Here is a 22,567-nt window from a genome sequence, read left to right on the forward strand (position 1 = left end):
CCCTCAATTTTTCCATCGGCGAGCTCCCTTCTCTCTTATGTCGCTTTGCCATCTCGATCTGTGGAACTTTTTCATGCCGAACTCATATTGATTTAGGCATGTCTCTTTCGGCTCGAATAAGAACAATATGTGATTTTCTTTGCTTTTCCCTTGTTGATGGGCTCAACTTTTCTTTGCTTCGCAGGTTTACATATATCTTTTTCATAATTTATTGAATTTTGAATAATAATTGATCGGTCTTTAGTACTTAAAATAGCATTACTTTTCTGCTATACTGAATATAAACAAGTTGTGCCCAATGCTTTATATTTGGAAAAAAACGACACTTGCTAATTCTCTATGTAACAATTTCAATTTTTAAAGTAAGATTACAAATGCTATAGAGAAAAAAGTGATGTCCATTGAGAACTGCAAAGTTCCTCCATTTGGATAATTGACTAAATTGATAAGGACATTCTTCAACAAGATTCCCGGAAATCATACAGTTGAGCATCTTTGAAAGCAAGAGTCACCCAAGAATCATTGGTCTCTTGCAAACTCGGGATCGAAATGATCAACTCTGATGCATAATGACGAGGCGGTCACTCACCACCTATGGTTCTGCATGCGCTAGCTTCACATAGATTCGAAGATGATCGCATTGGCCATCTACAACATGCTTTGAGGTCGAGTAGAGAGAGAGAGGTCATGGTGATAGTAGCCAATTGTGCGGGCGGGGATTGTGACTCGATGTCCCGAAAGGCTTAACTTTTTTGGTGGTGGTCGAGCTCATCGGAGGAGAAACGAGACAAGATTTGCAAGCGGAAGGGTCCAGGGCATTTGTCATTTGAGACCTTTCGTGGTTTCATGTTTAGACTCTTCTTGTCATGGCAAAGACTAGTTAGCAAAATATGTACTAATTCGGCCCCTAATTTCCAATTTAACAACGCCACCTTCTCCTACCTAATTGCAGATTAACCCAAACCCGGAATCGCCAATTTGCCAGCAACCGACCTGGAATTTTCCTCTGACGCCCGGTTTACTCAGCTTGTCTGGTTTCCTTGGGCCGAAAGAAAAGACGAAAGTGCTGCGAAATCGAATCCTTTTCGCTTCTCGAATTCGCCATCTAATAGTCAGAATCCGAGGCCGTCCGCATTGTTTTTGTGCTGTTTTTGGACGACTTCCCCAGACACGATCTTCGCAACCATCGAGAACGTACGACGACGAGTCCCCGGCACCATTACTTGGATTACGTCCCCACTTCTAGAAGAGCACCTTCAAGTTGATTTGATTCCCCTCCCAACGTGCGAAGACACGAGGAAAATTTGGACATTCGACAGGACCATAATTACAAATCTCGAATGTGGTTTTCCCTCGTACTGCCCCACCCTACGAATTCTTTATCGCATTAATCTATCGTTTCTCAAGTGGCGGGTTCCCGTCATCCATCATCGCCAGTAATAAAAAACCAATAAAACGTGGACGAAATCGGGGGGTGTCCGATACCTAACAGGCTATAGCTAATGAGGCGCTACATGCTAACCTGTTCGAGAATTTGTTTGATTTTCTAAAGTCCCGTGTCACCGGTCAATACTCATGCGCCTTGTCCAAAGTCTACACTATAAGATTATAATCAAAACCAAATCTGATATGCCGTTTCAAAAGCACCAGCCAGCCAATTGACCAGGACTTCCCCCCACCCACCATATTTCCATTAGAAAAATCTGCGGGAGCCACCCCTGTTCTCTTTCAATAATGCTAACAAAATGGGAAAGTAGACCCTAGACTTGTTCGATTGCCCGCTTCGCGAAGTAAAGCTTATTTGGACGTACTGTAGTTCTATCAAGTCGCCGGCATGATTATTATAGGGCGTGACGTTCGGATCGTACTTGCTGCGGGAGTAGTTATAAATCAATTAGAACATTTCCATATGGGCACGAGGCCTTTCATAATTACAGCGGGAAAATTGTCCAAAAAGTTATAAGCTCATTATGCTTTTGCTAATTTAGTCATAAATTTTTTAATTTTGTTAATTTAGTCTCAATTCACGTTTTGCCAATTGAATCAATTCGATCAATTTTTGTCGAAAATTGCTGACGTGGATGCTCGAAGGCTTACGTGGCATGGCCAGAGCTAACGTTAATAATTTTTAATAAATATTTAATATTTTTTCGAACTTATATTAATTTTTAATTTATTTTTCCTTTCTTTTTTTTAACACCTCTAGCCGGCGACGGTCGGCCCGGCCGACCATCGCCGGCCATAAGCGAGGGTGTCGGGCCTCTCCCAGATCCAAGCGAGAGCCATGAGCCCCTCGCTTGTGGCCAGCGAAGCGTCGTGGCCCTCGCTTGTGGTCGGCGAGCCCCTCACTCGCCAAAGGTGTAAAAAAAAAAAAGGGGGAAGAAAAGAAAGGAAAAATAACAAAAATTCGAAAAAATTAAACATTATAAAAAAATTATCCACATCGGCGCCGCCTACCTAGGTCTCGTAGGATGGCCGGTTTCCACGTCAACAAGCCGGACGGACTCAGTCGACAGAACGCGAAAAAATTTGATTTTTTAGACAATTTTCTCGTGGCTACTTTCAAAGAGGGTTGTTAGCATCCATCGCCCTACCCACCCTTTTATTCACGAAGGAGGCAAAAACGAGCAAAGCCCAGAGATGCAATAGATGGTAAAACGGGGGCGCAGACGTCGTGGGCGGATTGAGTCCCGCTCGGTTGATTCTTTGGGTCGAAAGCAACCTATTAAATGAAAGCAATCTTTTTCGACCAAAAATAACAAGAGATCGAGCAATCTTCTTACTTTTCAACGTGTGCGTCTTACGTTTTTGATTGGCCCGAGTGAAGGTCTCGCCTCATCTCGTTCGGGTACACTCCGACCGACCGTCGTCATCATCATCTCGATGATATTTTTTTTGCCCCTTCCCGTGGATTTTCGGAATTATTTTAATATGCAGCGCCGGGTCAAGCGACCTGATCACGTGGTCGCCGGGGGGAAGCCGAGCCGAGCCGAGCCGAGCCGGGCCGGGCCGGGCCGGATGGAGACCTAGCGGAGAAATCCAGTGTGGGGGGGGGGGGGGGGGGGAGAAGACAAAAGTGGAAAAAAAAGGGGCAAAAGCCGCGGCCGTGATTGACTATGCCGGGGCGGGCCCCACCCGGTTTCCCGACCGTATACGCAGGACGGAACTCAAACCCCGATTCAATTCCGCAACATGGGAACGCCGGGACACGCACTAGAACACAAAAAGAAATATAATAATAAATAATAAATAATAAAGAAAGGAAGAAGGAGAAGGAGAAGGCAAGACGTCCGTGACGACCTAAGCAAATTCACATCCCACGCGCCTGCACGTTACCCCATCCATCTCCCCACCCACCCACCTCTCTCTCTCCCACACACACACACCATTTGTCTCTTCTTCTTCGTCTTCTTCTCCATCTCCTTGTCTCCCCCCTATAAAGCCTTCTCGAAGCCAGTCGGCGATTCTCGCAGCAACGAGCAGAAGAACCCAATCATTTCCCCTCGGCGGCATCTGGGTCGAGCCCATAGCACAGAAGTTTGAGCGTTTTCTTTTGGTTTCATTCCGATGGAAGATCAGAGCAGCAGTAGGAAGCGGTTCAGAGGCGACGACGGCGCGGAGGAGCTGGAGTTCCATTCGGCCGAGGTGAAGAGGCTGAGGGACGATCTCCTCGGCTTCCTCGACGACTCCGACCCCGAGCCGGGGGCCCCGGATCTGGACTCCCTCATGCGGAGCTTCCAGGACGAGATCTCGGCCGCCTCGGCGTCCTCGCTGCCGTCGCCGGCGGCGGTGGAGGTGGTCGACCTCACGGCGGAGTCCGGGGACTCGAAGTCGGAGCTCGGGTACCTCCTGGGAGCCTCGGACGACGAGCTCGGCCTCCCGCCCTCGACCACCCCCACTTCGGGCGGCGAGGCGGCGCGGCGCGAGGCCGACCTGGTCCGGGTCGCGTCGGAGGAGTCCGGGATCGGCGAGCTCTGGGAGCTGGAGGGCGGGTTCCCGGGCTGCTGCTACGACGACCCGTTCCAGTACGGGGCCGGGGATGCGTACGGCGGCGGGGACGAGGAGGGCGGGTACGTGGCGTTCGACGGGCTGTTCGACTTCTCCGACGCGGGCTACGGCCCGTCCGATCTGTCGGACTTCTTGTGGCGGCGCGGGGAGACCATGCCGGCGCTATAGGCGGGGCCGGGGGATCGGAGCGGGGGTTCGTGGGACGGCGGACGCTGATTTTGTATAAATTGACTTTTCTTTTTAGTCTTGGATTTTTTTATTTGTAAAGGGAAATGATATATGTAGCTAGCAGCTAGGAAACATAGGCGAAAGTGGGAACGGGGGGGGTAGTTTCTCCTCTCCTTCTGTTTTTTTTTGGGTCTTTCGGAAACGACGAGGAAGGAGTGGGAGGAAAAAAGATGTTTGGCGGATATACCAAAATTCAGCGTCAGTGACACTATTAAGGATCGCCTCTGATTGGAGGTTTGGATTGAAATTTGCGCGACAAATTGTTGGTCGATGAATATCTCCCCTTTTTATTGTCCGTTTGAAAATATCTTGCCTATCAAAAGAGACCGGTTCAAACTTGAATGGGTTATTCGACCCAAAAAAAACAAAAAAAACTTGAATGGGTTTGGCGAAATCTGCTGCGCTCGACAATTCATGTGAACCTCAAAACAAAGTGGCGCGGCCAGCCGGAAAAAGAAATATAGCGATATTGAAGTTGCCGCATGTTTCATGGAAAATTATGATTTTTAAATTTTTTTTTTCTTAAAAATAATTGTTTGTATAGTTTATGATAATTAGTTAATGAAAAATATTTTCGTTTTTTGCAACCATTTACATCCAAACATTGTCATCGACTTTCATTCATCAGTCATCATTTTCCGCAAATCAATTAGTTTTTAGTCATCCAAATATTGAAAAGTCGGATAACGATATGGGGTAAACATTTTTCCTTCAAACAAACGGACCCTAAATATGAATGATTTAGAAAATATTCTCTAACAATGACGGTTTGTATTGCTCGAAGTAATTAATCGATGAATTTTTTTTATTATCGACAATAATTTATATCTAAAAATTTTTCGTGGGCGATGAAAAACGAATTTGTTCACTCGTTTTTAGAAGCGATATAAGATACCATTTTTAGGAAAATATTTTTCGAATCATTTATTTTCTGCAAAACAAACGTAACCAAAATCCAAACGTGGTGTTTTGGTCCCATATTTAGTACTATATTTGATGATAAGATACCTTTTCGGATATTGGCATGCTTATTGACTTTCCATAAGTTGCCCCATTGGATGGCTTTGTTATCGGTACATAATCTTACTACGATTTCACGCATCAAAACTTGTATATTATAAAAATTTCAGATAATATGGGGGTAATAAAGAAATAAAGTTCAGATGTCGCAAGATTTAGCTCGAGTAAAAGGCAAAATACAAAAAAAGTAAAAGGTCATTTGATACACCCTGCCTAAATGGTTATAAGTATATTCAAATATGCTCTATTTTAAATTTAGACGAAAAGGGAAAAGGTATTATTTTACTTTTGATTAATCATAAACAAATCACTTTTTTTTATTATCACCTGTAAAATCAATACCAGAACTAGTGGGGATGGATGCCTTGAGAAGAGGAAAAGAAAAGGACCCTCATTATTGTTTTGGGGCCAATACTGTAACCTTTGCACCTCACCTACCTAGCTAGTTAAGGCTGCTAGGTGTTAATGGGGATGGATCCATAAAATCCCACAATTAATATGATACCTAGAAATGCCAATAAATAGATCTGCCGACACCTCTTGCAGTTTTGGCTCTCGCTTTGGAGGAGATGGATTCGTCGTTCTCCTGCCATTACTCGATCACATGTCTGCTTTGACACCAACGGCGAAAACGCCAGTCGATCTAATTCGATGCCCAACCCAAAGTTTTCGGGTGCATTTCGGAGAGCATTTAGAAAAAACTCGTAGGTAAATGCAAAGGATTTTTGACCAGAGAGCTTTCACGAAATGGTCAACACTGATAGCACGACACTTGTAAAGGACTTTAGGAAAACAAAATCGAAAGCTCAATTGACGGCTAATTACTAAGGTTGTGCGACCTCAGGTGAGGTGATGCAAAGGTCGCGTGACCGTAGGCGAGTCGGATCTGGCCCTTCGAGCGTCGGCGTGACTTGGCGCAGAGGCCGCTGAGGTGGCTTGACCCCACCCCACGTGATTGCCGCCGAGGTCGCCCGACCCTCTAGTCAAGTCCACGCCGAGGTCATGCGACCTCGGTGAGTCTCGTGCGACCATTTGGGACCCTCTAGATCTTGCCACAAACAGATCCACGGCCCTCCAAATCTCGCTCGAGATAGGTTCGCGACTGTCGATCGTCGACACCTCAATTCTCGACGTCCCTCAACTCTCAGTGAGCGTCGACCAGCTGGAGACTCTTCGCGGAGTGATGAGATTAGCTTTGGCGACCGAGGGAGAGAGACCATGGACAGTACCAACATTCGGGGGTAAAAAAGGAATACGAAAATAATAGTGAGGGCAAGATTGAAATAAGAAAACTCATCAGCTCTCACCTTCAGCATCCCGAAAATACTACGATGCCAGCGCAGCTCTGCCCCTTGCCTTGAGAGAAACGCCTTTGTGAATGCATTGAATTTTTGCCAAATAAGCTTTCAAATTGCTTCACCAAACACATTTACTTTTGTCGACAGGCTTTCATGGGTTGAATTCAAAGTCCCTCGACAATGCTGTACTAAAACCAGCTTTAGTCCGAGAAATGGCTTCGTGAATCAATTGCCAATTACATATTGATGTGATGTAACGAGTCAATCGTACGATGATGACTAAGTTATATTCAATCCCGATCAATTTGGGAGTATGGATTTGTTTAAAAAACTCATATTTGGTCGGATTATTTCTCGATTAGAATATAAACGTGACTAGATGAATTCAAAGGAGGACTTTCAACTTTGTTGCACCAGACTGGTGGTTTGTTTTTTCGGAAATTTTGCCCCGAAGAATGAACGAGACGCACGTCGGGTTCAGTAGAGGGGTAAAGAAATAAGTGGGCACGGATGATGAGTCTCGATTCGCAAGTTCGCTAAGCCCACGATTCGGTGCATTACAACCCGTGAGCCCAATAGTCCAAGATTACGCAGCGTGATCGATACATTACGGCCCTAGGAGTTCCGAATGTCTTTCCTTCTCCGTCCATCCTGTCAGCGAATCTGGGCTTGAGGCTCTTCTGTGTTTTCTTGGTCTTTTCTGTCTTTATTTCTTCTATTGCATGCGTGGATTTGTAGACACTGGGCTAGTTATGCATGGAAAGAGATTACTTAATTAGGGAATGGGAAAATGATGCAAATGACCCTTGAACTTTGGCCCAATGTGAAATATAGTACCTGAACTTTCAATTTATTCAATATAATCCCTGAACTTTAGCTCAATATGTATGTCGTCCCTCAACTTTCAATTTGTTCAATGTGATTTCTGAACTTTCGATGCATGTTCAATCTAGTCCCCGAACCATATGAAAATGGTCAATGTTGCCATGGACTATATGAAAATCTAGTTCTTGGATAAAATTGAATATTTTCATATAATCCGGGGACTAACTCGAACATATATCAAAAGTCTAGAGACCAAACTGAAAAAACTAAAAGTTCAGGGACCATATTAATAAATTAAAAATTCAGCGACCACATTATACATCGAGTCAAAGTTCAGAGATTATTTGTATCGTTATCCCTCAGGGAGACAATGTACGAGAAGAAAGTGGGCATTTGCTTTAAAAACTAAAAAGCAGATAAATTAAAGTTTTGCCTTAATAAATATAAGAGGATGTTACTATCAAGATTTTGTCATCTGGTGCTGACAAACTACATGTGCATAGATAAGCCGATAAATCATATTCAAAGACGCTAAAAAAACGATCTTTCATTATCAATTATGAATGTACGTCTTGGATTAATATCACCATTGATAAACACCATATTTCAATAGAAACGTGCAGTGATTCGGTAGATAAGATTATTAGGGAAAAGTGTCAAAAAAGTCCTAAACCTTTTGCATTAGTGCCAATTTAGTCCTAAACCTTTTTTTGGTGCCAATTCAGTCCTAAACCTTTTGCATTGGTGCCAATTTAGTCCTAAACCTTTTTTTGGTGCCAATTAAGTCCTAAACCTTTTAAATTGGTGCCAATTCAGTTCTAAACCTTTTATTTTTGTGTCAATTTAGTCCTTAGGTCAATTTTGACCGGAATTTGCTGACGTGGACGCTTTGCCGGCGGCGGCCGGTCACCGCGCCGACGTGGCGCCGACGTGGACAAATTAAATAATATTTTAATATTTTTTGAATTTTTTTTTTTTTTTTTTTCTTTTTTTTCCACTTTTTTTTTTTGGTTTCTTCTTCATCGGGCCGGTCGCCGGTCCGGCGACCGGCCACTGGGGAGGGCGGCCTCGTCCGGCGAGGCCGAGCCTCGCCATGGTCGGGCGAGGCTCGACCTCGCCGGATCCGGCAAGGTCGAGCCTCGCCCGGCGCCGGCGAGGCCCGACCTCGCCCGGATCCGGCGAGGTCGGGCCTCGCCCGACCATGGCGAGGCTCGAGCCCTCGCCGGGAGGCCGCGGCGAGGGCGAGCCTCGCCCGACCATGGCGAGGCCCGACCTCGCCGGAGGCCGCGGCGAGGGCGAGCCTCGCCCGACCAAGGCAAGGCTCGAGCCCTCACGGGAGGCCGCGGCGAGGGCGAGCCTCGCCATGGTGCGGCGAGGCCCGACCTCGCCGGATCCGGCGAGGTCGAGCTTCGCGGATCCGGCGAGGTCGGGCCTCGCCCGACCATGGCGAGGCTCGCCCTCGCCGCGGCCTCCGGCGAGGGCTCGAGCCTCGCCCGACCAAGGCGAGGCTCGCCCTCGCCGGCCTCGGCCTGACGGCCGTCGCCGAACCGGCGACCGGCCGCGAGTAAGGAGGAAGACAACCAAAAAAAAAGTGGAAAAAAAAAGAAAAAAAAAGGAAAAAAATAAAAATTCAAAAAAATATTAAAGTTGTCCACGTCGGCGCCGGTGACCGGCCGCCGGCCGGCAGGCGTCCACGTAGGCAAATTCCGGTCAAAATTGGCCGGAAGGACTAAATTGGCACAAAAACAAAAGGTTTAGGACTGAATTGGCACCAATTTAAAAGGTTTAGGACTTAATTGGCACCAAAAAAAGGTTTAGGACTAAATTGGCACCAATGCAAAAGGTTTAGGACTGAATTGGCACCAAAAAAAGGTTTAGGACTAAATTGGCACTAATGCAAAAGGTTTAGGACTTTTTTGGCACTTTTCCCAAGATTATTACCTTTGACTCTCATGATATTAAAGCACTTACAGAACTAAATTCTTTAGATAAGATTATTACCTTTGACTCTCATGATATTAAAGCACTTATAAAACTAAATTCTTACTTCGCCGTATCACATATCTCGCGACATCCTGGACTTTGAGGAAAAAGTAGTTTTTAGAAAACGGATGGCCATGTAATCTATTTGCTACAAAGCCCACTTCCATCACCATTGATGTGGGCAATTATAGTTTGATAGATTGACCAATTATCCAAGTCCATAGCGACCGGCGTGATTGTGGAAAAAAAAAAACTACACAAGCTATGTTGTTAAAATAAATTTCAAGAAAAAATTCAGAAAAACGACATTAGAATGACTTTTTATCTACTGTAGGTTAGACATTAAATTAGAACTTAGAAACAATATTATACTAAAGCACCAGCATCCCGGAAAATGATGAAAATAGAAGATTCTTGTGTTTGTTGTCTTCATGTTGATCTCCACAGAATCTTAACCTCGTCCATTTCATATGTCATTGATCAAATTGATAATTTGCGCTTGTCATGATAGTCCGATTTTATGTCCTCCCTTCATCGTGAAACTCTATTTCCATGTGTTCAAAATGTAAAAAAAAAAAAGAATTAAGAAAAAGAAGAGAAAGTATGAGTGAGGTTACTTTAGGAAATGAATATAAATTGTTGGAGGATGGGAAAGATTTAATTGTCCTAATAAAACCCCTAACTTTAGGTCCGGTCTAAATTTGCCATGAACTTTTGTTCATTACGAAAAAAATTTCAAACTTTAGGTTTAGTTCCTCCGAACTCTTTTTGTCTAAAAAAAAAGAAATAGTCTCAAATTTGCCTTGTTAACCTTCCGTCCAAAAATTCGCTATTAGTTGTTTGACGTGGCATTTTCACCTCGGTAACAAATCCACATCAGCAAGGTGGCATGGAATCCAAAATGAAATCGTTCTTTGATATGAAAATTAGAGAAATTAGGGATGATTGACAGCGATTTTTTGACAGAGGGCTAACGTGAGGCAGATTTTGGACTAGAGTTAAAGTTAATGGTTTTTTTTAGACAAGAAAAAGGTTCGAGGAAAATTTGGGACTGAACCTAAAGTTAGGGTTTATGAATTCTATAGAGAGATAAATCAAAGGGAAAAAACTATTAAAAACCTCAAACTATGCTCATTGTAACATATTTATCCCAATTTTTTTATAAAAAAAATCCCAAACTATGCCCATGTGACATTTACCCTCCATTATAGTTCCGTCCAAAGTTAGCGTTAAAAAGCTGACATGAATCCGACATGGCACTTTTACATACAAGTGGCTTTGATGTGGTGCCCAGTGAATGCTGCATCGGACAAAGAAAAAAATAAAAACTATAAAAGAAAAAATGGCACTGTTCATCGTCTTCTTTGGCAAGGAAGAACACAACTTCCTTGTCCAGGAAACGAAGTTTCAAGAATGGAAATGGCCGACTTATTGGCAATACTGAATCTCATTACTTAGGCACGAGATTGGGTGTATTGATTAGTGGGAAGTTCAAGACCCCTAGATTAGTGGCAAGTCGACATGGCCCAGCCTCGAAGCTTGCGGCCGCCATGATCACTCTAGCTCGAAGCTTGGCACGAGGGATTGACCTTGAAATTCGAAGGCCGCGGCCGCCATGGCCGCTCAAGCTTGAAACTTAGCTTTAGGGTCTGACCTCGATCTTCGAAGCTTGCGGGTAGTCGGGTAAAGTGCCGATCAGCGCCGTTGGATGTGGGCAGCAAAGTAAGAGCTCCAGAGGAGTTTGGCCAAGTGATTAAAGACAAAGAACAATACTTCGCGATGAATAGTACTTTGCGAAATAATGTTCTTTCTCGTTGGAGAAAACGATGAACAATGCAATTTTTTTTTATATCTTTTTTAGTTTTTTTTCTTTTTCAATGTGGCGCCACATCAGAGCCACTTATTTCCAAAAGTGTCACGTCGAATCCATGTCATCATTTTAATGGTGACTTTGGACGAAACTACACAAGGGGTAAATATGTCATAATTAGCATAAATTTTTTGGGATAAATGTATCATAATTGACATAATTTGGAGTTTTTAGTGGTTTTTTCTCTAAATAGAATCACACTTTCCTTTCTTTCTTTTTATATTTTCTTGTACATACGTAAGTGTCTCTTTTTTGCTAGTACAAGCGAAAGGGAACCAAAACGAGACTAAGATGGAAGGAGAGAAAGCAAAGAGACACTCATAACAATTTCACCGAGTAGAGTTGTTTCCTTTTGTCTTCAACTTTGAATCCTCAATTTGACGTCCGACATTTTCTCAGCCAAAAAATGTAAACTTGCATATATTCTTACTTTAATTATATATACTGAATCTCTATCGAGAATTACAATTCATGAAGGCTAATGCCTGCCTAAGCACCGGAAGGTCGAAAAAAGTTAGCGACCTGACGAAAAGGGGAGCCGTCGATGAAGCCTCGGCGAATGGCAGCCGTACCTATCTCAGTTCTAAACTAGCAAATTTCCTTGTAGGATATACTTCGACCCATAAGGTATAACGATACGGGCACTATCTCTGAGAGAGACTTGGTGAACAAAAAATGTCAGTAAAGATGCTGACTACCTACATCTAGACAAAAGATTCCACGTGAAACTTTACGCTTCCTCGAGATTGGCTTTGTGCTTTTCCTGTACAAATTAGGTGATCCTTTCTTCACCTTGTATTAGGACCTTCCGGCCAAGGGACAACCACAAATACATGGCTTTGTTGATGCGTAGGCCTCGTAAAAAGGTAATCAAAACGTGCAAAGATTTCCTCCAGCCGAACGGACATTAGCCCCCGATGAGATGTTCAACTTCGATAGTTTTAGCGGTAGAAGGGCAAAAAAATCTGTTTACCAATGATTGGTACATTACGCTATTACGCATGTAGCATAAGGTAAATACAGTGAAGTGCTCAATTTGACATCGTAATAATGACTCTGTAATTACCTTTAGGCTATTGAGAATGATCCGTAACTATTTCACTTTTTTTCCAAAGAAATTCTTTCGGTCTTTTCACTCCGAACATTTTAAGCGTACGATGCGAAATGAATATCCGTCGGTTATCAACGAATTTCTCTCTATCGCGATTTGAGGCGCCTCGTATGTGAGCGCCTCGTATGTGCATTAGTCATGTAAAAAACGAGAAGGCCGGTGTCTGTCCGATTTACCCATGTATTAAAATTTAGGGTTAATATCATGAAAAACCCAAAACTGGTACACTTGTGACAAATTTACCTCGAACTGATTTTTTGATCATCAAAAACCCCAAACTGAAACATCTACAATAAATTTACTCTCCGTCAATTTCCGTTAAATTTTACCGTCGAATTACTAAGTTAGATGACACGTGACAGTTGCGGGTGTACTAGTTTAGGGTTTTACCTCTCTTCTTTTTCTCGCAGATTTACCAAATTATGGTTTTTCGTTTTATTAATCCAATTTATTGAGGGGTAAATTTGTCACAGGTATATCGGTGTGGGGTTTTTTATGATAAAAAAATCAGCTTGGAATAAATTTGTCACGTATGCATCGGTTTGGAGTCTTTGGTGGTTAAAAAATCAATTTGGGGTAAATTTGTGACAGATGTACGAGCCCGGGGCTTTTCACGGTAATAACCCCCGAAATTTACTTTGATTCAGATGTATACTAATTAAGACATCGATATCAAAATAATTAGTAGATTACTCGATTTAGAAGATTTGGGAAAGGGCCAAAAACTGCAAGCAAGTTGGGGGGGCTGAGTGGGGAAAGAAAAATCTGGCCCCCCCCAAAAACAAAAAACTTGAAAAACACATATCCGCTATGGATCACAACGCAGCAAAGAGAGAGCGGACAGAGGGGTCATCCCACCCTCACCCTCACCCCAGTAGCAAAAATCTACACCCACCCCGCCTTCTTCTTTACCCACACCAAACCGACCCCTCCCCAGCACACCCCCCCCCGCGCCCCCACTCCCGCTCCACGCGAGTCCCCTACACGCGCGCCGCGCTGATCCCCACCCTGAGTTCGCTTGCGTGCCGTCACTCCCCACCCCGTCGCGTGCGCATCGGCAGCACGGCAAGCGCGTCAAATAAAAGAATAATAATAATAAGGGAGTGAGAGAAAAAAGGCTTTTCTTGAGCAAGAGGTCACACACACTCTTTCTCTCTCTCTCTCTCTCTCTCTCTCTGTGCGAGTCGCGATTCCTCTCTCTTCGATCGATCGACGGAAGAGCGGAGACGAGCGATCGGTTCGCGTCGCCGAGAGGGGCGAAGGGAAGGGGAAGGGGAAGGGGAAGGGGAAGGGAGAATCTGTCGCCGGAGATCGCTTTCGAGATGAAGATTTTCGTCAAGACTCTGAAGGGCAACAACTTCGAAATCGAAGTGGAGCCCCAAGACATGGTCAGTTCCTCTCCGCCCGTCGTCCTCCTCCCCCTCCGGCTTTCGGGGGGGGGGGGGGGGGGTTTCTGTCGCCGCCGCCGAGCTCTCAATTCCGGTTTCTCATCGATTGCTCCCCGGGGGGGTTTCTTGGGGGGGGGGGGGGGGAGAGGGGCTTTGTGTCTGGTGGTTTAGGGTTGCGATTGTGCCTTCGGGATTGATCTCTAGGGTGTGTCCCGCTGCCGCTTCGTGCGCGCGCGCGCGGGGGCGCGCTTCGGTTCCGCGTAATTGGGGCTGCCGTTAGGGTTTTGTTTCGATTGCCTTGCCCTGTCCTGCTCCTGTGCTATCTGGCCTTAGTTTATCGCTTGGTGATTAGCCCTGCGCTTTGGTTCTGTGTTTCGTTGGGCCTGAGTATAAATTTTTGGTTTCTAAGTGATTTCTTTACCTGCGTGTAAGTCAATTCTGAATTCGCGTGAGGTTGTTGGAGGAGCGAAATTGCGATAGGTGTTTTCGTCGATATTGTAATTGCTGTTGAACTTTATGGGTCAGCATTTAACTATTTGAAATATAGTCTCATCATGTGATGAGACGGCGTGGGCTTCTTCAGTTGTGAAAATTCAAATGCTGAGCGAGGTATGATGTTTGTCCACTTAGCAACTTATTCCAGCCTTGATGTTGACAATACGAAGCACCTAGGTACTTATTGAATGTTTAGGAGCTTGTGGTTTTGTAGGAAGTGTGAACATCGTCTATCCGAGCCCCTTTCCTCGTGCTGTGGAAATGCAGTTTTACACCGGTTTTGCTGTTGTGGAATCTAAATACAAGTTTCTGCACTGGTTGGGTACTTAGATATTAGATTAACCAATTTAGGTATTGGAAATCCCGAAAAATTTGGGTTTTTTACATGCCGTTTGGTGTTAGTTTCGGGCTTCCAGTTCTTTTGATGACACTTGTCTCACCTGTGGTTTCTGAGTGTTTTTGTTTGTATTCACCTGCTTCCCTGTATCCAGCTAGTTCTTCTGATGTCACTTGTCTCATCTGTGGTCTCTGAGTGTTTTTGTTATTGTTCCTTCTGAAGTGGGGAGAAGGGAATTGCTTTTCTCCACTGAGGAAGCTTTTTTTTTTGTCTGTGAGTATCATGTTGTATGCAAAAGAAGTGGTGGGAATGGAGTTGATCTGCTTCTTGATATTAAAATTTACATTCATCTTTCCAGACAAATAAGTAGGTCCCCAATTCCTAATTGCTTATTCTTTTTGCTGCTTTTTACAGGTTGTCGATGTAAAGAAAAAAATCGAAACTGTTCAAGGAGCAAGTATGTTCCCGGCCTCTCAACAGATGCTAATCCATCAAGGGAAAGTCCTCAAGGACGAAACTACCTTGGAAGAAAATAAAGTTGCTGAGAATAGTTTTATCGTAATCATGTTAACAAAGGTAAGTAAAATCTTACACTTGATTTTAGAAAGAACTACTTTGTGCAACTACAATCAACGGTGTCATTACCGATGGGGAGGCTGAAAAGTCATTTGCGTTGCTTTAATATTTTGCCTAGATAAATGGCACATACTTCAAGAATTGCAAAGAATGGAATAGCTGCAGGAGACAGATAAGATTTTTCACATTGAGCGTTGCAAGTCATTGGGGGAATAAGTTTTATTCATGGCTAACTAAGAATAGCCTTTCGTTGAACCAAAAGCTAGAATAAACTTTCACTGCTGTAGCCGCAATAAGGTTGAATTGAAGAAGTTTGAGAAGTCTTCATGGCGTAGTTCTGGCATGCCTCAAGCTGAAAACCACATGTAGTGATAAGTGTCCTATTCTTTCTATGGCTTCATGAACCTTATCGTTAGTTCTAGACATGCAGCGCGTGAAATGCTGCCGATTTAAAGCCAACTAATTGCCAGAAGTATGCTTCACCTGCGCTGAAGCACTTCTTTGTTTGGAAGTATGTAGCCTCTAGTTTTAATAGTCATAAGGATATACATCCAAATGTCTGTAGTTTTTGTGGAAGTATGCTACATAGTATTGTCTTTATATATATGATGTCACCGATGGAACAACGCTCGCTCTTTCTTTTTCAATCTTGGTCAAATTATTTTGCAGATATAGCCAATTGTTTATGTCAAAGTAGCAATTTGATGTAGTTAGTGAGCTGCTCTTTTGGAGTAGAGTAATGATAGCTGTGCTTAATGATTTAGAAGAGATGGTGAACTAACTAATGCGGTAATGGTTTGACCGAGTATCTTGAGAAGTGTGTCGAAGTAAGAGATAGTAGACTTCTTTTATAAATTTCAAATACAATCATACCCCATCATTCACTGTACAATTTTTGCAAACATCTTTATATGCATAGCATTATTGAAAAAATTACTTCGAGCAATCATATTCGATTTTTATTAACATTAGGGGAAAACAATGAACTAGCTGAAATAGTGTATTGTTAGATTTAGAACCGTCATCCTAGACTTTCGAAAGCAGTCCGAACTGGTCCAGACAATTCAAAAGTTGATTCTTGGAAGCCGAAATGGCTTCTCTGACACAGTAAAATAAGACATTTATTGTCGCTGTTGATTGAGGACGTGCCAGTGGGTGAATGGTTTTACCAATTTAAACTTCTGATCCTGAAGGATAGCTTAAATCTTTTGTAAAAGGACTAGTCTATCCTGACAAACTGAACTTTCGAGATTTATTTCGCTTGACGTACGACCTTTCAGAAGTAGTTGAGACACTTGCTATATGAATGGGCTTTCCTGGTAAAATTGGTTAAATGCGCTAGATCACGGATAGTCAAATTGGCCTTTTCATGTAGGATCGATGGGGTATCCATAAAATCGGATTGTAAAATCGAGAATCTTGCAAAATAACTGCAAGATAGTATATGAATTATGTTTGCATATATCCTAAAGCTCTAGACTATTTAATAAGCAATTAAAACAATGAGAATGAAATGAGTCAAATTACCATCATCAATAAATTTTATTGACGCCTTCAGTGATGTCAACCCATGCTTAGATTTTCATGTTCAGTTGCTTATAAAATATCATCTAGAGAAAAACATCTGTAATTTATCAACTGGGTCGCATTAACTAAGGTTGAATTCTCTTTTGTACTATGAGTAAGCAATTTATTTGTGTAGCACTATTATTTTGGGGTAATTCACACAAGTCAAAATAGATGACATTATTAGGTTAAAGTCTTTCAATAAAAAGAACCTTAAATCTGTTTGGATCCACATTTCAACTGTGAGTAGAGTAGCCAATACAAGACTTTGGCTGAACAGACTAATATAACAATAAGTCACTAACTAATCTAGTTTCGTCTTAGTGTCGTTACCTCTGTCCAAAGATTACAAAGATTGAAGTGGCTATTTCTGTTTGTACAGATGAAGAAAGCTTTCTCTAGTTTAGTTGTTATCTTGAAGAAAAAAAAGGCAGTTTTGTTAATTAAACGGTGAGTTTAACTGAGGGGCATTGGGCCACAATTCTTTCTTTTATTTCGTTTTGGGCTTCTTTGAGCCCAAAACTCCAACACCAGAAGCTAAAAAAGCCTGCTGGACAGTATACCGAGTCACACAACCAACTTTCGAGTTTAGTGATTTTACCGAGTTAAAACGCGAGTTCACCCAAAACTTGCAAGTTGGTTGTGTGAACTCGCGTTTTCCAGTGTTGACTCGGAAGATCGAGTCAACTTGTGATTTTGGTAACACTGGCTAAATCATCTTGCTTGAGCTTCAGATGTGTCTTGCACGTATGAGACGCTTATTTAGTAATCATGTTATTTTGAAGAGCACTTAGTCAGGAGAATGTCCCACATAAAGCTTTTGATCATATTGGCGGAAAGTGTATCATTTGGTAAAGACAGGCTATCTTACTTTCCCTGGAAATTAGACCGCAGTATCTCTGTTGCCAATATCCATTCATTTGAAGGTGCTGAAGGGCATCATTCTGGCTGTTTGCTGATAAAAATAAAACCAGATTCCCGGTGCTTTCTGTTAATTCCTAGGTGTCCTTTCACAATTGTCGTTCTTGGTTTTCAATTTTTGGGTTCGTCCTTTCTAACTTTCCCTATTTGCTTCCACATTGTTAGAGTAAGAGCTCGTCTGGTGAGGGATCAACTGCTTCCGCTGCAGCTCCAACAAAGGTATTTGATGCTCTCAGATGATGTTGATATGCAAAGTTTGTGGCCCTGTGTTGTGAAGTTTCTGTATGATGTTTTGTGATGTTATATCATCTTCTGATCTACGTCATAATTACAACGATACGGAGTAAGCTGTACTCTGAGAACTTTTGGCACCTGGATGACATCAATCTCAAAAAATCACGTGAAAAGCTGTTTTCGTGTTGAAACTCCTATTTACTCAGAATATGGAAAATGAAGCAGTTTTTTTGTACAGGCTCCTCAAACGAGTGCCCCACCTTCTGCTCCAGTGCCACCTTCAATTATCCCTCAGGCTCCGCTGGCTACTCCAACGTATGTTCTTAGCTTTTGCTGTACCTCTTCTGTTCTCTAGGAGTAGTGCAATTGTCTGCATGCACATGTAAGCAACCGTTATTTGTCACTCACAGGCCTGCTGCTGTTACAACTCCTGCTCCTGCACCTGCACCTGCACCCGCACCCGCACCCGCACCTGCACCCGCGCTGGCAACCGCACCCTCTCCTGTTCCTGTTGGGTAAGTATTATGTCTTGTATGTCTGCGTTTGTGGGAAAACATTTGGATGTTTACAATTACTATTCATTGTTTTTATCTCATTCGTCCAACATGCTCTTGATGTCTTTGCCTGGTACTTCTGCCCAAGTGAGCTCTTCGCATACCATTGTATTTTTTTCCCACTTTACTGTTTTATCTTGCCTAATGATTTAATGTATTTTCAGGTCGGAGTCTGATGTCTATGGCCAAGCAGCTTCTAATTTAGTTGCAGGAAGCAATTTGGAGGGAGCAATCCAACAAATATTGGACATGGGTGGAGGGACATGGGACAGGGACACTGTTGTTCGTGCTCTTCGAGCGGCTTACAACAATCCAGAGAGAGCTGTTGAATATTTATACTCGGTCTGTGAATGTTGTTAACTTTTTTGACTTCTTGAATCTGGATTCACTGTCTTCTGTTTCAAGTCACCATGTTCTTGATACTTGAATTTTGAAGTTCTTGACACTGTACGACTTCAAGAACTTCCAAAGAAAAATGCTGGCTGATGCTCATCATTTGTGTGCTCGAACCTCTTTAACTAACAGTTGCAATTTGTCAACTCTTTTCTTCACCTGTTAGTTTAAAGCAGTGACCATTTATATTTGCCATCACTTACAGGGTATCCCTGAGCAAGCTGAAGTTCCACCTGCTGCTCGAGTTCCTCCCGCTGCACAAGCTGCAAATCCGCCTGCCCAACCAGCACAGCCTGCCCAACCTGCACCTGTCCCTCCAAGTGGACCTAATGCAAATCCCCTCGATCTGTTTCCTCAGGTACCTGTTCTGGAGTTTTGAGAATTTCACGGCCATGTGGCTGGATTAAATGAATCATGTATCTGTCTTGACAGGGTCTTCCGAGTGTGGGATCAGGTGCTGCTGGTGCCGGTACTCTAGACTTTCTTCGTAATAGTCAGCAGGTGATATTTTCGTCTCCCCCCTCTCCTCTTTCTCTCACGTTCTCTCCCTCTTTATCCCTCTAATCCTCTCTCTCCACCAACTGGTTGAATCACAAGCCCAACACCATCCTCACGTGAACAAACACATTCAAGCGCAAACACACATGAATGTGTGAGCATAGTTTGTTTATGCATGCTGGCATGCACTGCAGAGCTCCTGTATATCTTTGTTAATAGGAAAATGTTTTTGATCATATTTCTGTTGCAGTTCCAAGCTTTGAGAGCTATGGTTCAGGCCAATCCACAAATATTGCAGGTTTTTGCGCCTTCTCTTGTTGTTATGGTTATTGTTAAATTTTGGTAAGGTCTTTCATTTGAAGTAGCAATTGTCATATTCTTTTGTGACTGTGCAGCCAATGCTTCAAGAACTCGGGAAACAAAATCCACACCTTATGAGGCTTATTCAAGAGCATCAAGCTGACTTCCTCCGATTGATCAATGAACCTTTGGAGGGTGGAGAAGGGTTAGTACTTATGATGACAGTTGCCTATTCTACCAGTGTTAGGGTCGAATATTTATGGTGCTTCCATTGATTAATCTTGTCAGGAACATCCTGGGGCAATTGGCATCAGCCATGCCACAGGCAGTTACTGTCACGCCCGAGGAACGTGAAGCTATAGAGAGGGTAAGTTTTTATTTTGTCATCTGACTAACCATCCCTATGTAGCGACCGTCCTTTATACCTTCCTCCCTTCATCAGTTGGAGTTCGATTAGTATCTGTTAATTCATTCTAAGCCACTGAAAATAAAAATCGCTGGGAGAAGTGAAAGAAAGTAATATTTTCGGCTGTTGATGTTTGAGGTTGTTGGATAGTTTTACTAATGAGTACTTTGTGTACCAATTCATTAAACTGGCTTGTGATTCTGTTGAATGTAATGACCTAAAAGGAAGCTGAGCTTGATGGAGATGGTCAACCTTTGATAGCCTATCTTGAAGCTTGCTAGCTCTAACCTTGTTTTTCTGTTAATGACAACGTTCAATGTCTTTTGCGTTGTCTTTTTACTCTGTCATGACATGCTATGGTGGTACACTCGCCGATGCATGCTGCTAGATGCCTGCAGCAAATGGTTTAGTTGCTGGCAATTTATGCTCTTTACGATTGTTAACCTGTACGACTGACTTGTTATATGTCTACCCATTTGATGCAATTCGGTTGTTGGGTTGCTGGATAGATCGGGTAAGCGTTTGCTCAAATTTTCGACTTGCTTTAACTAGAAGCTTTTAGATTTTACAGTCAAGACTGCGTAAGTTGCTCCTTTTCCACCTTTCATGTAAGCTTGGCTGGTAGTTTTCATTAGGATGGAGTTCACTTTTGTCTTGCACGTTCGTTGTTTTTCTCTTCTTCTTTTATTCAGTAAATAGTGTTCGTCTTGCGGTTAGTAATATTATTTTCTTGACACAGCTCGAAGCGATGGGATTTGATCGAGCAATTGTTCTAGAGGTGTATTTCGCTTGCAACAAGAATGAAGAGCTGGCTGCTAATTACCTTTTGGATCACATACATGAATACGAGGACTGATTCGAGGAAATCGGATGGTTCATTTGTTCTCTCTGTGCCTTGCCTTCAATGTCTACCAGTGTCCTTCCGCCCCCAACTTTCCAGTTGCATCTTGTTAACCTTTGACCTTTAATATTTTGTGTTATTGGAGTGTCTGAGGCCGGCGGGCAATGTGGATGATGTATTTTTCCTTCTCACCCTCTGTGGTCTTTCAGGCTCTCCTGGTTACTGTGAATTTCTGTTTTCTATACATAGTTGCCTTGGTTATTCATTCTATTAGTGTACTTGCTTCACTTTTAAGTGCCTTTTATCATTTTACAAGCTTCGTGCACCAATGTGATTATTTTGCCCATTGATTGCATTGTTTTGCTAATGAGGCTCAGCAACAGATGATCGCTTTGTTCTCGTTGCAGTCCATTACAGTATTTGACCACGCAAAATTTAGGAGAGATTGTTTTACGCTACTCATAGGTGGACACACATGCCATGAGATTTTACAGAGTAGTCTGCTCAAAACAAGAATCTTATGCCATGGGGAGTTTCGTCTCCTCGTACGAGAAACCTCGATGTATCAAGCGCATCAATGCTCCTATCACAATTTAATATCACGTTAAGTCTCATGCTTTTAATCTTTTTATTAAAGTTAGTATCTAGAATTGAGTCAAGTATATGATTATTCACTTTATGATAGGAAACGACCCAAACTATGGTTTGACCCTCGAGTCACAAGAGTAATAGCTGTTCTAGAGCAAATGTGGGCATTTCATGTATTGTGAGACTTGCTTATTACTGGTTGATTAGGTTTCTGGCAGGTTCAATATTCCTTTTTAAGGTGATCATTGTTCAAATGTTCTCCGTGTGTTTGAAAATGCCTATAGCCACGCATGGTGACCAGGATAAAAATGGGTATATAATAAATTTTATATTATCTAATATTTAGCTGTTGTCGAATATAGGATAATGTTAGATATAAGAAGGATACAAGTTGAGATAAAAATATTCCATGTAGGGTTGGGATAAACGTAGATAGAATTTTTTATACCATGATATAAAAGCTATTTCTTGAAAAAACATATAATTTTTTCTCCTTATTCTCCTTAGCTCTGATTCACATTAAAATTTCACGATTCCTCTTCAGGTGCATGTCGAAGTGTCATGAAAGGGATTAGAGAGTCAAAGCTCATTCTCCTCTATGACTCTCTAGCTCACGTTGAAGTTTCATGAAAATAGCGAGAGAGTCTCCTCATCTTCCGTAACTCTCTTGTTTGTGTTGAAGTTTCACGAAAGTGGCGAGAGAGTGGAAAAACTAAATGTTTGGAATTATGAAGGTGGATGATCACGCTTTCTCTCTTTTACTAGATTTGATATTCTCTAATTGATCTATCTCGTCGATGTCGCTGTAACCCGTTTACATTTCTTGTCATAGTTGATTTTATTATGTAATACTGAAATGCTGCAATGAGCTCTTTTGCTGTTTAAAGTTTAAACTTGTAAATTGTTGACTAATATCAAACAACTTAATTGATTTTGGGAGTTCGTTTTCTTTGGGTTGAGTGAGGCGAGAGAGTCAGTGATAATCACAGATATTGTGTATTTTGAGTTTTTTAGTAGTGAATTGCGAGAAAATTTTACCATTTTCGTTTATTCATTTTTGGATTTTGCAGTAGTGAAGCGTGACAGAGTTGGCAATAATTTTCGTATGTGCATTTCCAACAATAATT

At 42.6% G+C, this 22,567-nt stretch overlaps 2 protein-coding genes across 2 annotated transcripts; both read left to right on the forward strand.

Moving 5' to 3' along the window:
• Positions 1–3,567: 3,567 nt before the first annotated feature.
• LOC115667669 (uncharacterized) lies at positions 3,568–4,176 on the forward strand. The gene has a single exon (XM_030589226.1). The coding sequence runs from the start codon at positions 3,568–3,570 to the stop codon at positions 4,174–4,176; it is 609 nt and encodes a 202-aa protein (XP_030445086.1).
• A 9,269-nt stretch (positions 4,177–13,445) lies between these two features.
• LOC115689793 (ubiquitin receptor RAD23c-like) lies at positions 13,446–21,117 on the forward strand. Its single transcript, XM_056309706.1, has 13 exons — positions 13,446–13,586; positions 13,617–13,731; positions 14,978–15,139; positions 17,792–17,845; positions 18,099–18,175; positions 18,271–18,375; positions 18,579–18,756; positions 19,013–19,165; positions 19,240–19,308; positions 19,556–19,603; positions 19,701–19,810; positions 19,894–19,972; positions 20,751–21,117. The coding sequence occupies exons 2-13, from the start codon at positions 13,666–13,668 to the stop codon at positions 20,865–20,867; spliced, it is 1,218 nt and encodes a 405-aa protein (XP_056165681.1). The 5' UTR covers positions 13,446–13,586; positions 13,617–13,665; the 3' UTR covers positions 20,868–21,117.
• The last annotated feature ends 1,450 nt before the right edge of the window (positions 21,118–22,567 follow it).

The sequence above is a fragment of the Syzygium oleosum genome, unplaced genomic scaffold (assembly GCF_021117445.2).
Source record: "Syzygium oleosum isolate NSW1041296 unplaced genomic scaffold, Sole_v2.1 Sole_v2.03, whole genome shotgun sequence".
NCBI lineage: Eukaryota > Viridiplantae > Streptophyta > Magnoliopsida > Myrtales > Myrtaceae > Syzygium > Syzygium oleosum.

Coding starts and splice junctions, on each gene's coding strand:
- LOC115667669 (XM_030589226.1), top strand. CDS start 3,568: ATGGAAGATCAGAGCAGCAGTAGGAAGCGGTTCAGAGGCGACGACGGC.
- LOC115689793 (XM_056309706.1), top strand. CDS start 13,666: ATGAAGATTTTCGTCAAGACTCTGAAGGGCAACAACTTCGAAATCGAA. Junction 18,757..19,012: donor CTGTTGAATATTTATACTCG/GTCTGTGAATGT, acceptor CATCACTTACAG/GGTATCCCTGAGCAAGCTGA. Junction 19,973..20,750: donor AACGTGAAGCTATAGAGAGG/GTAAGTTTTTAT, acceptor TTCTTGACACAG/CTCGAAGCGATGGGATTTGA.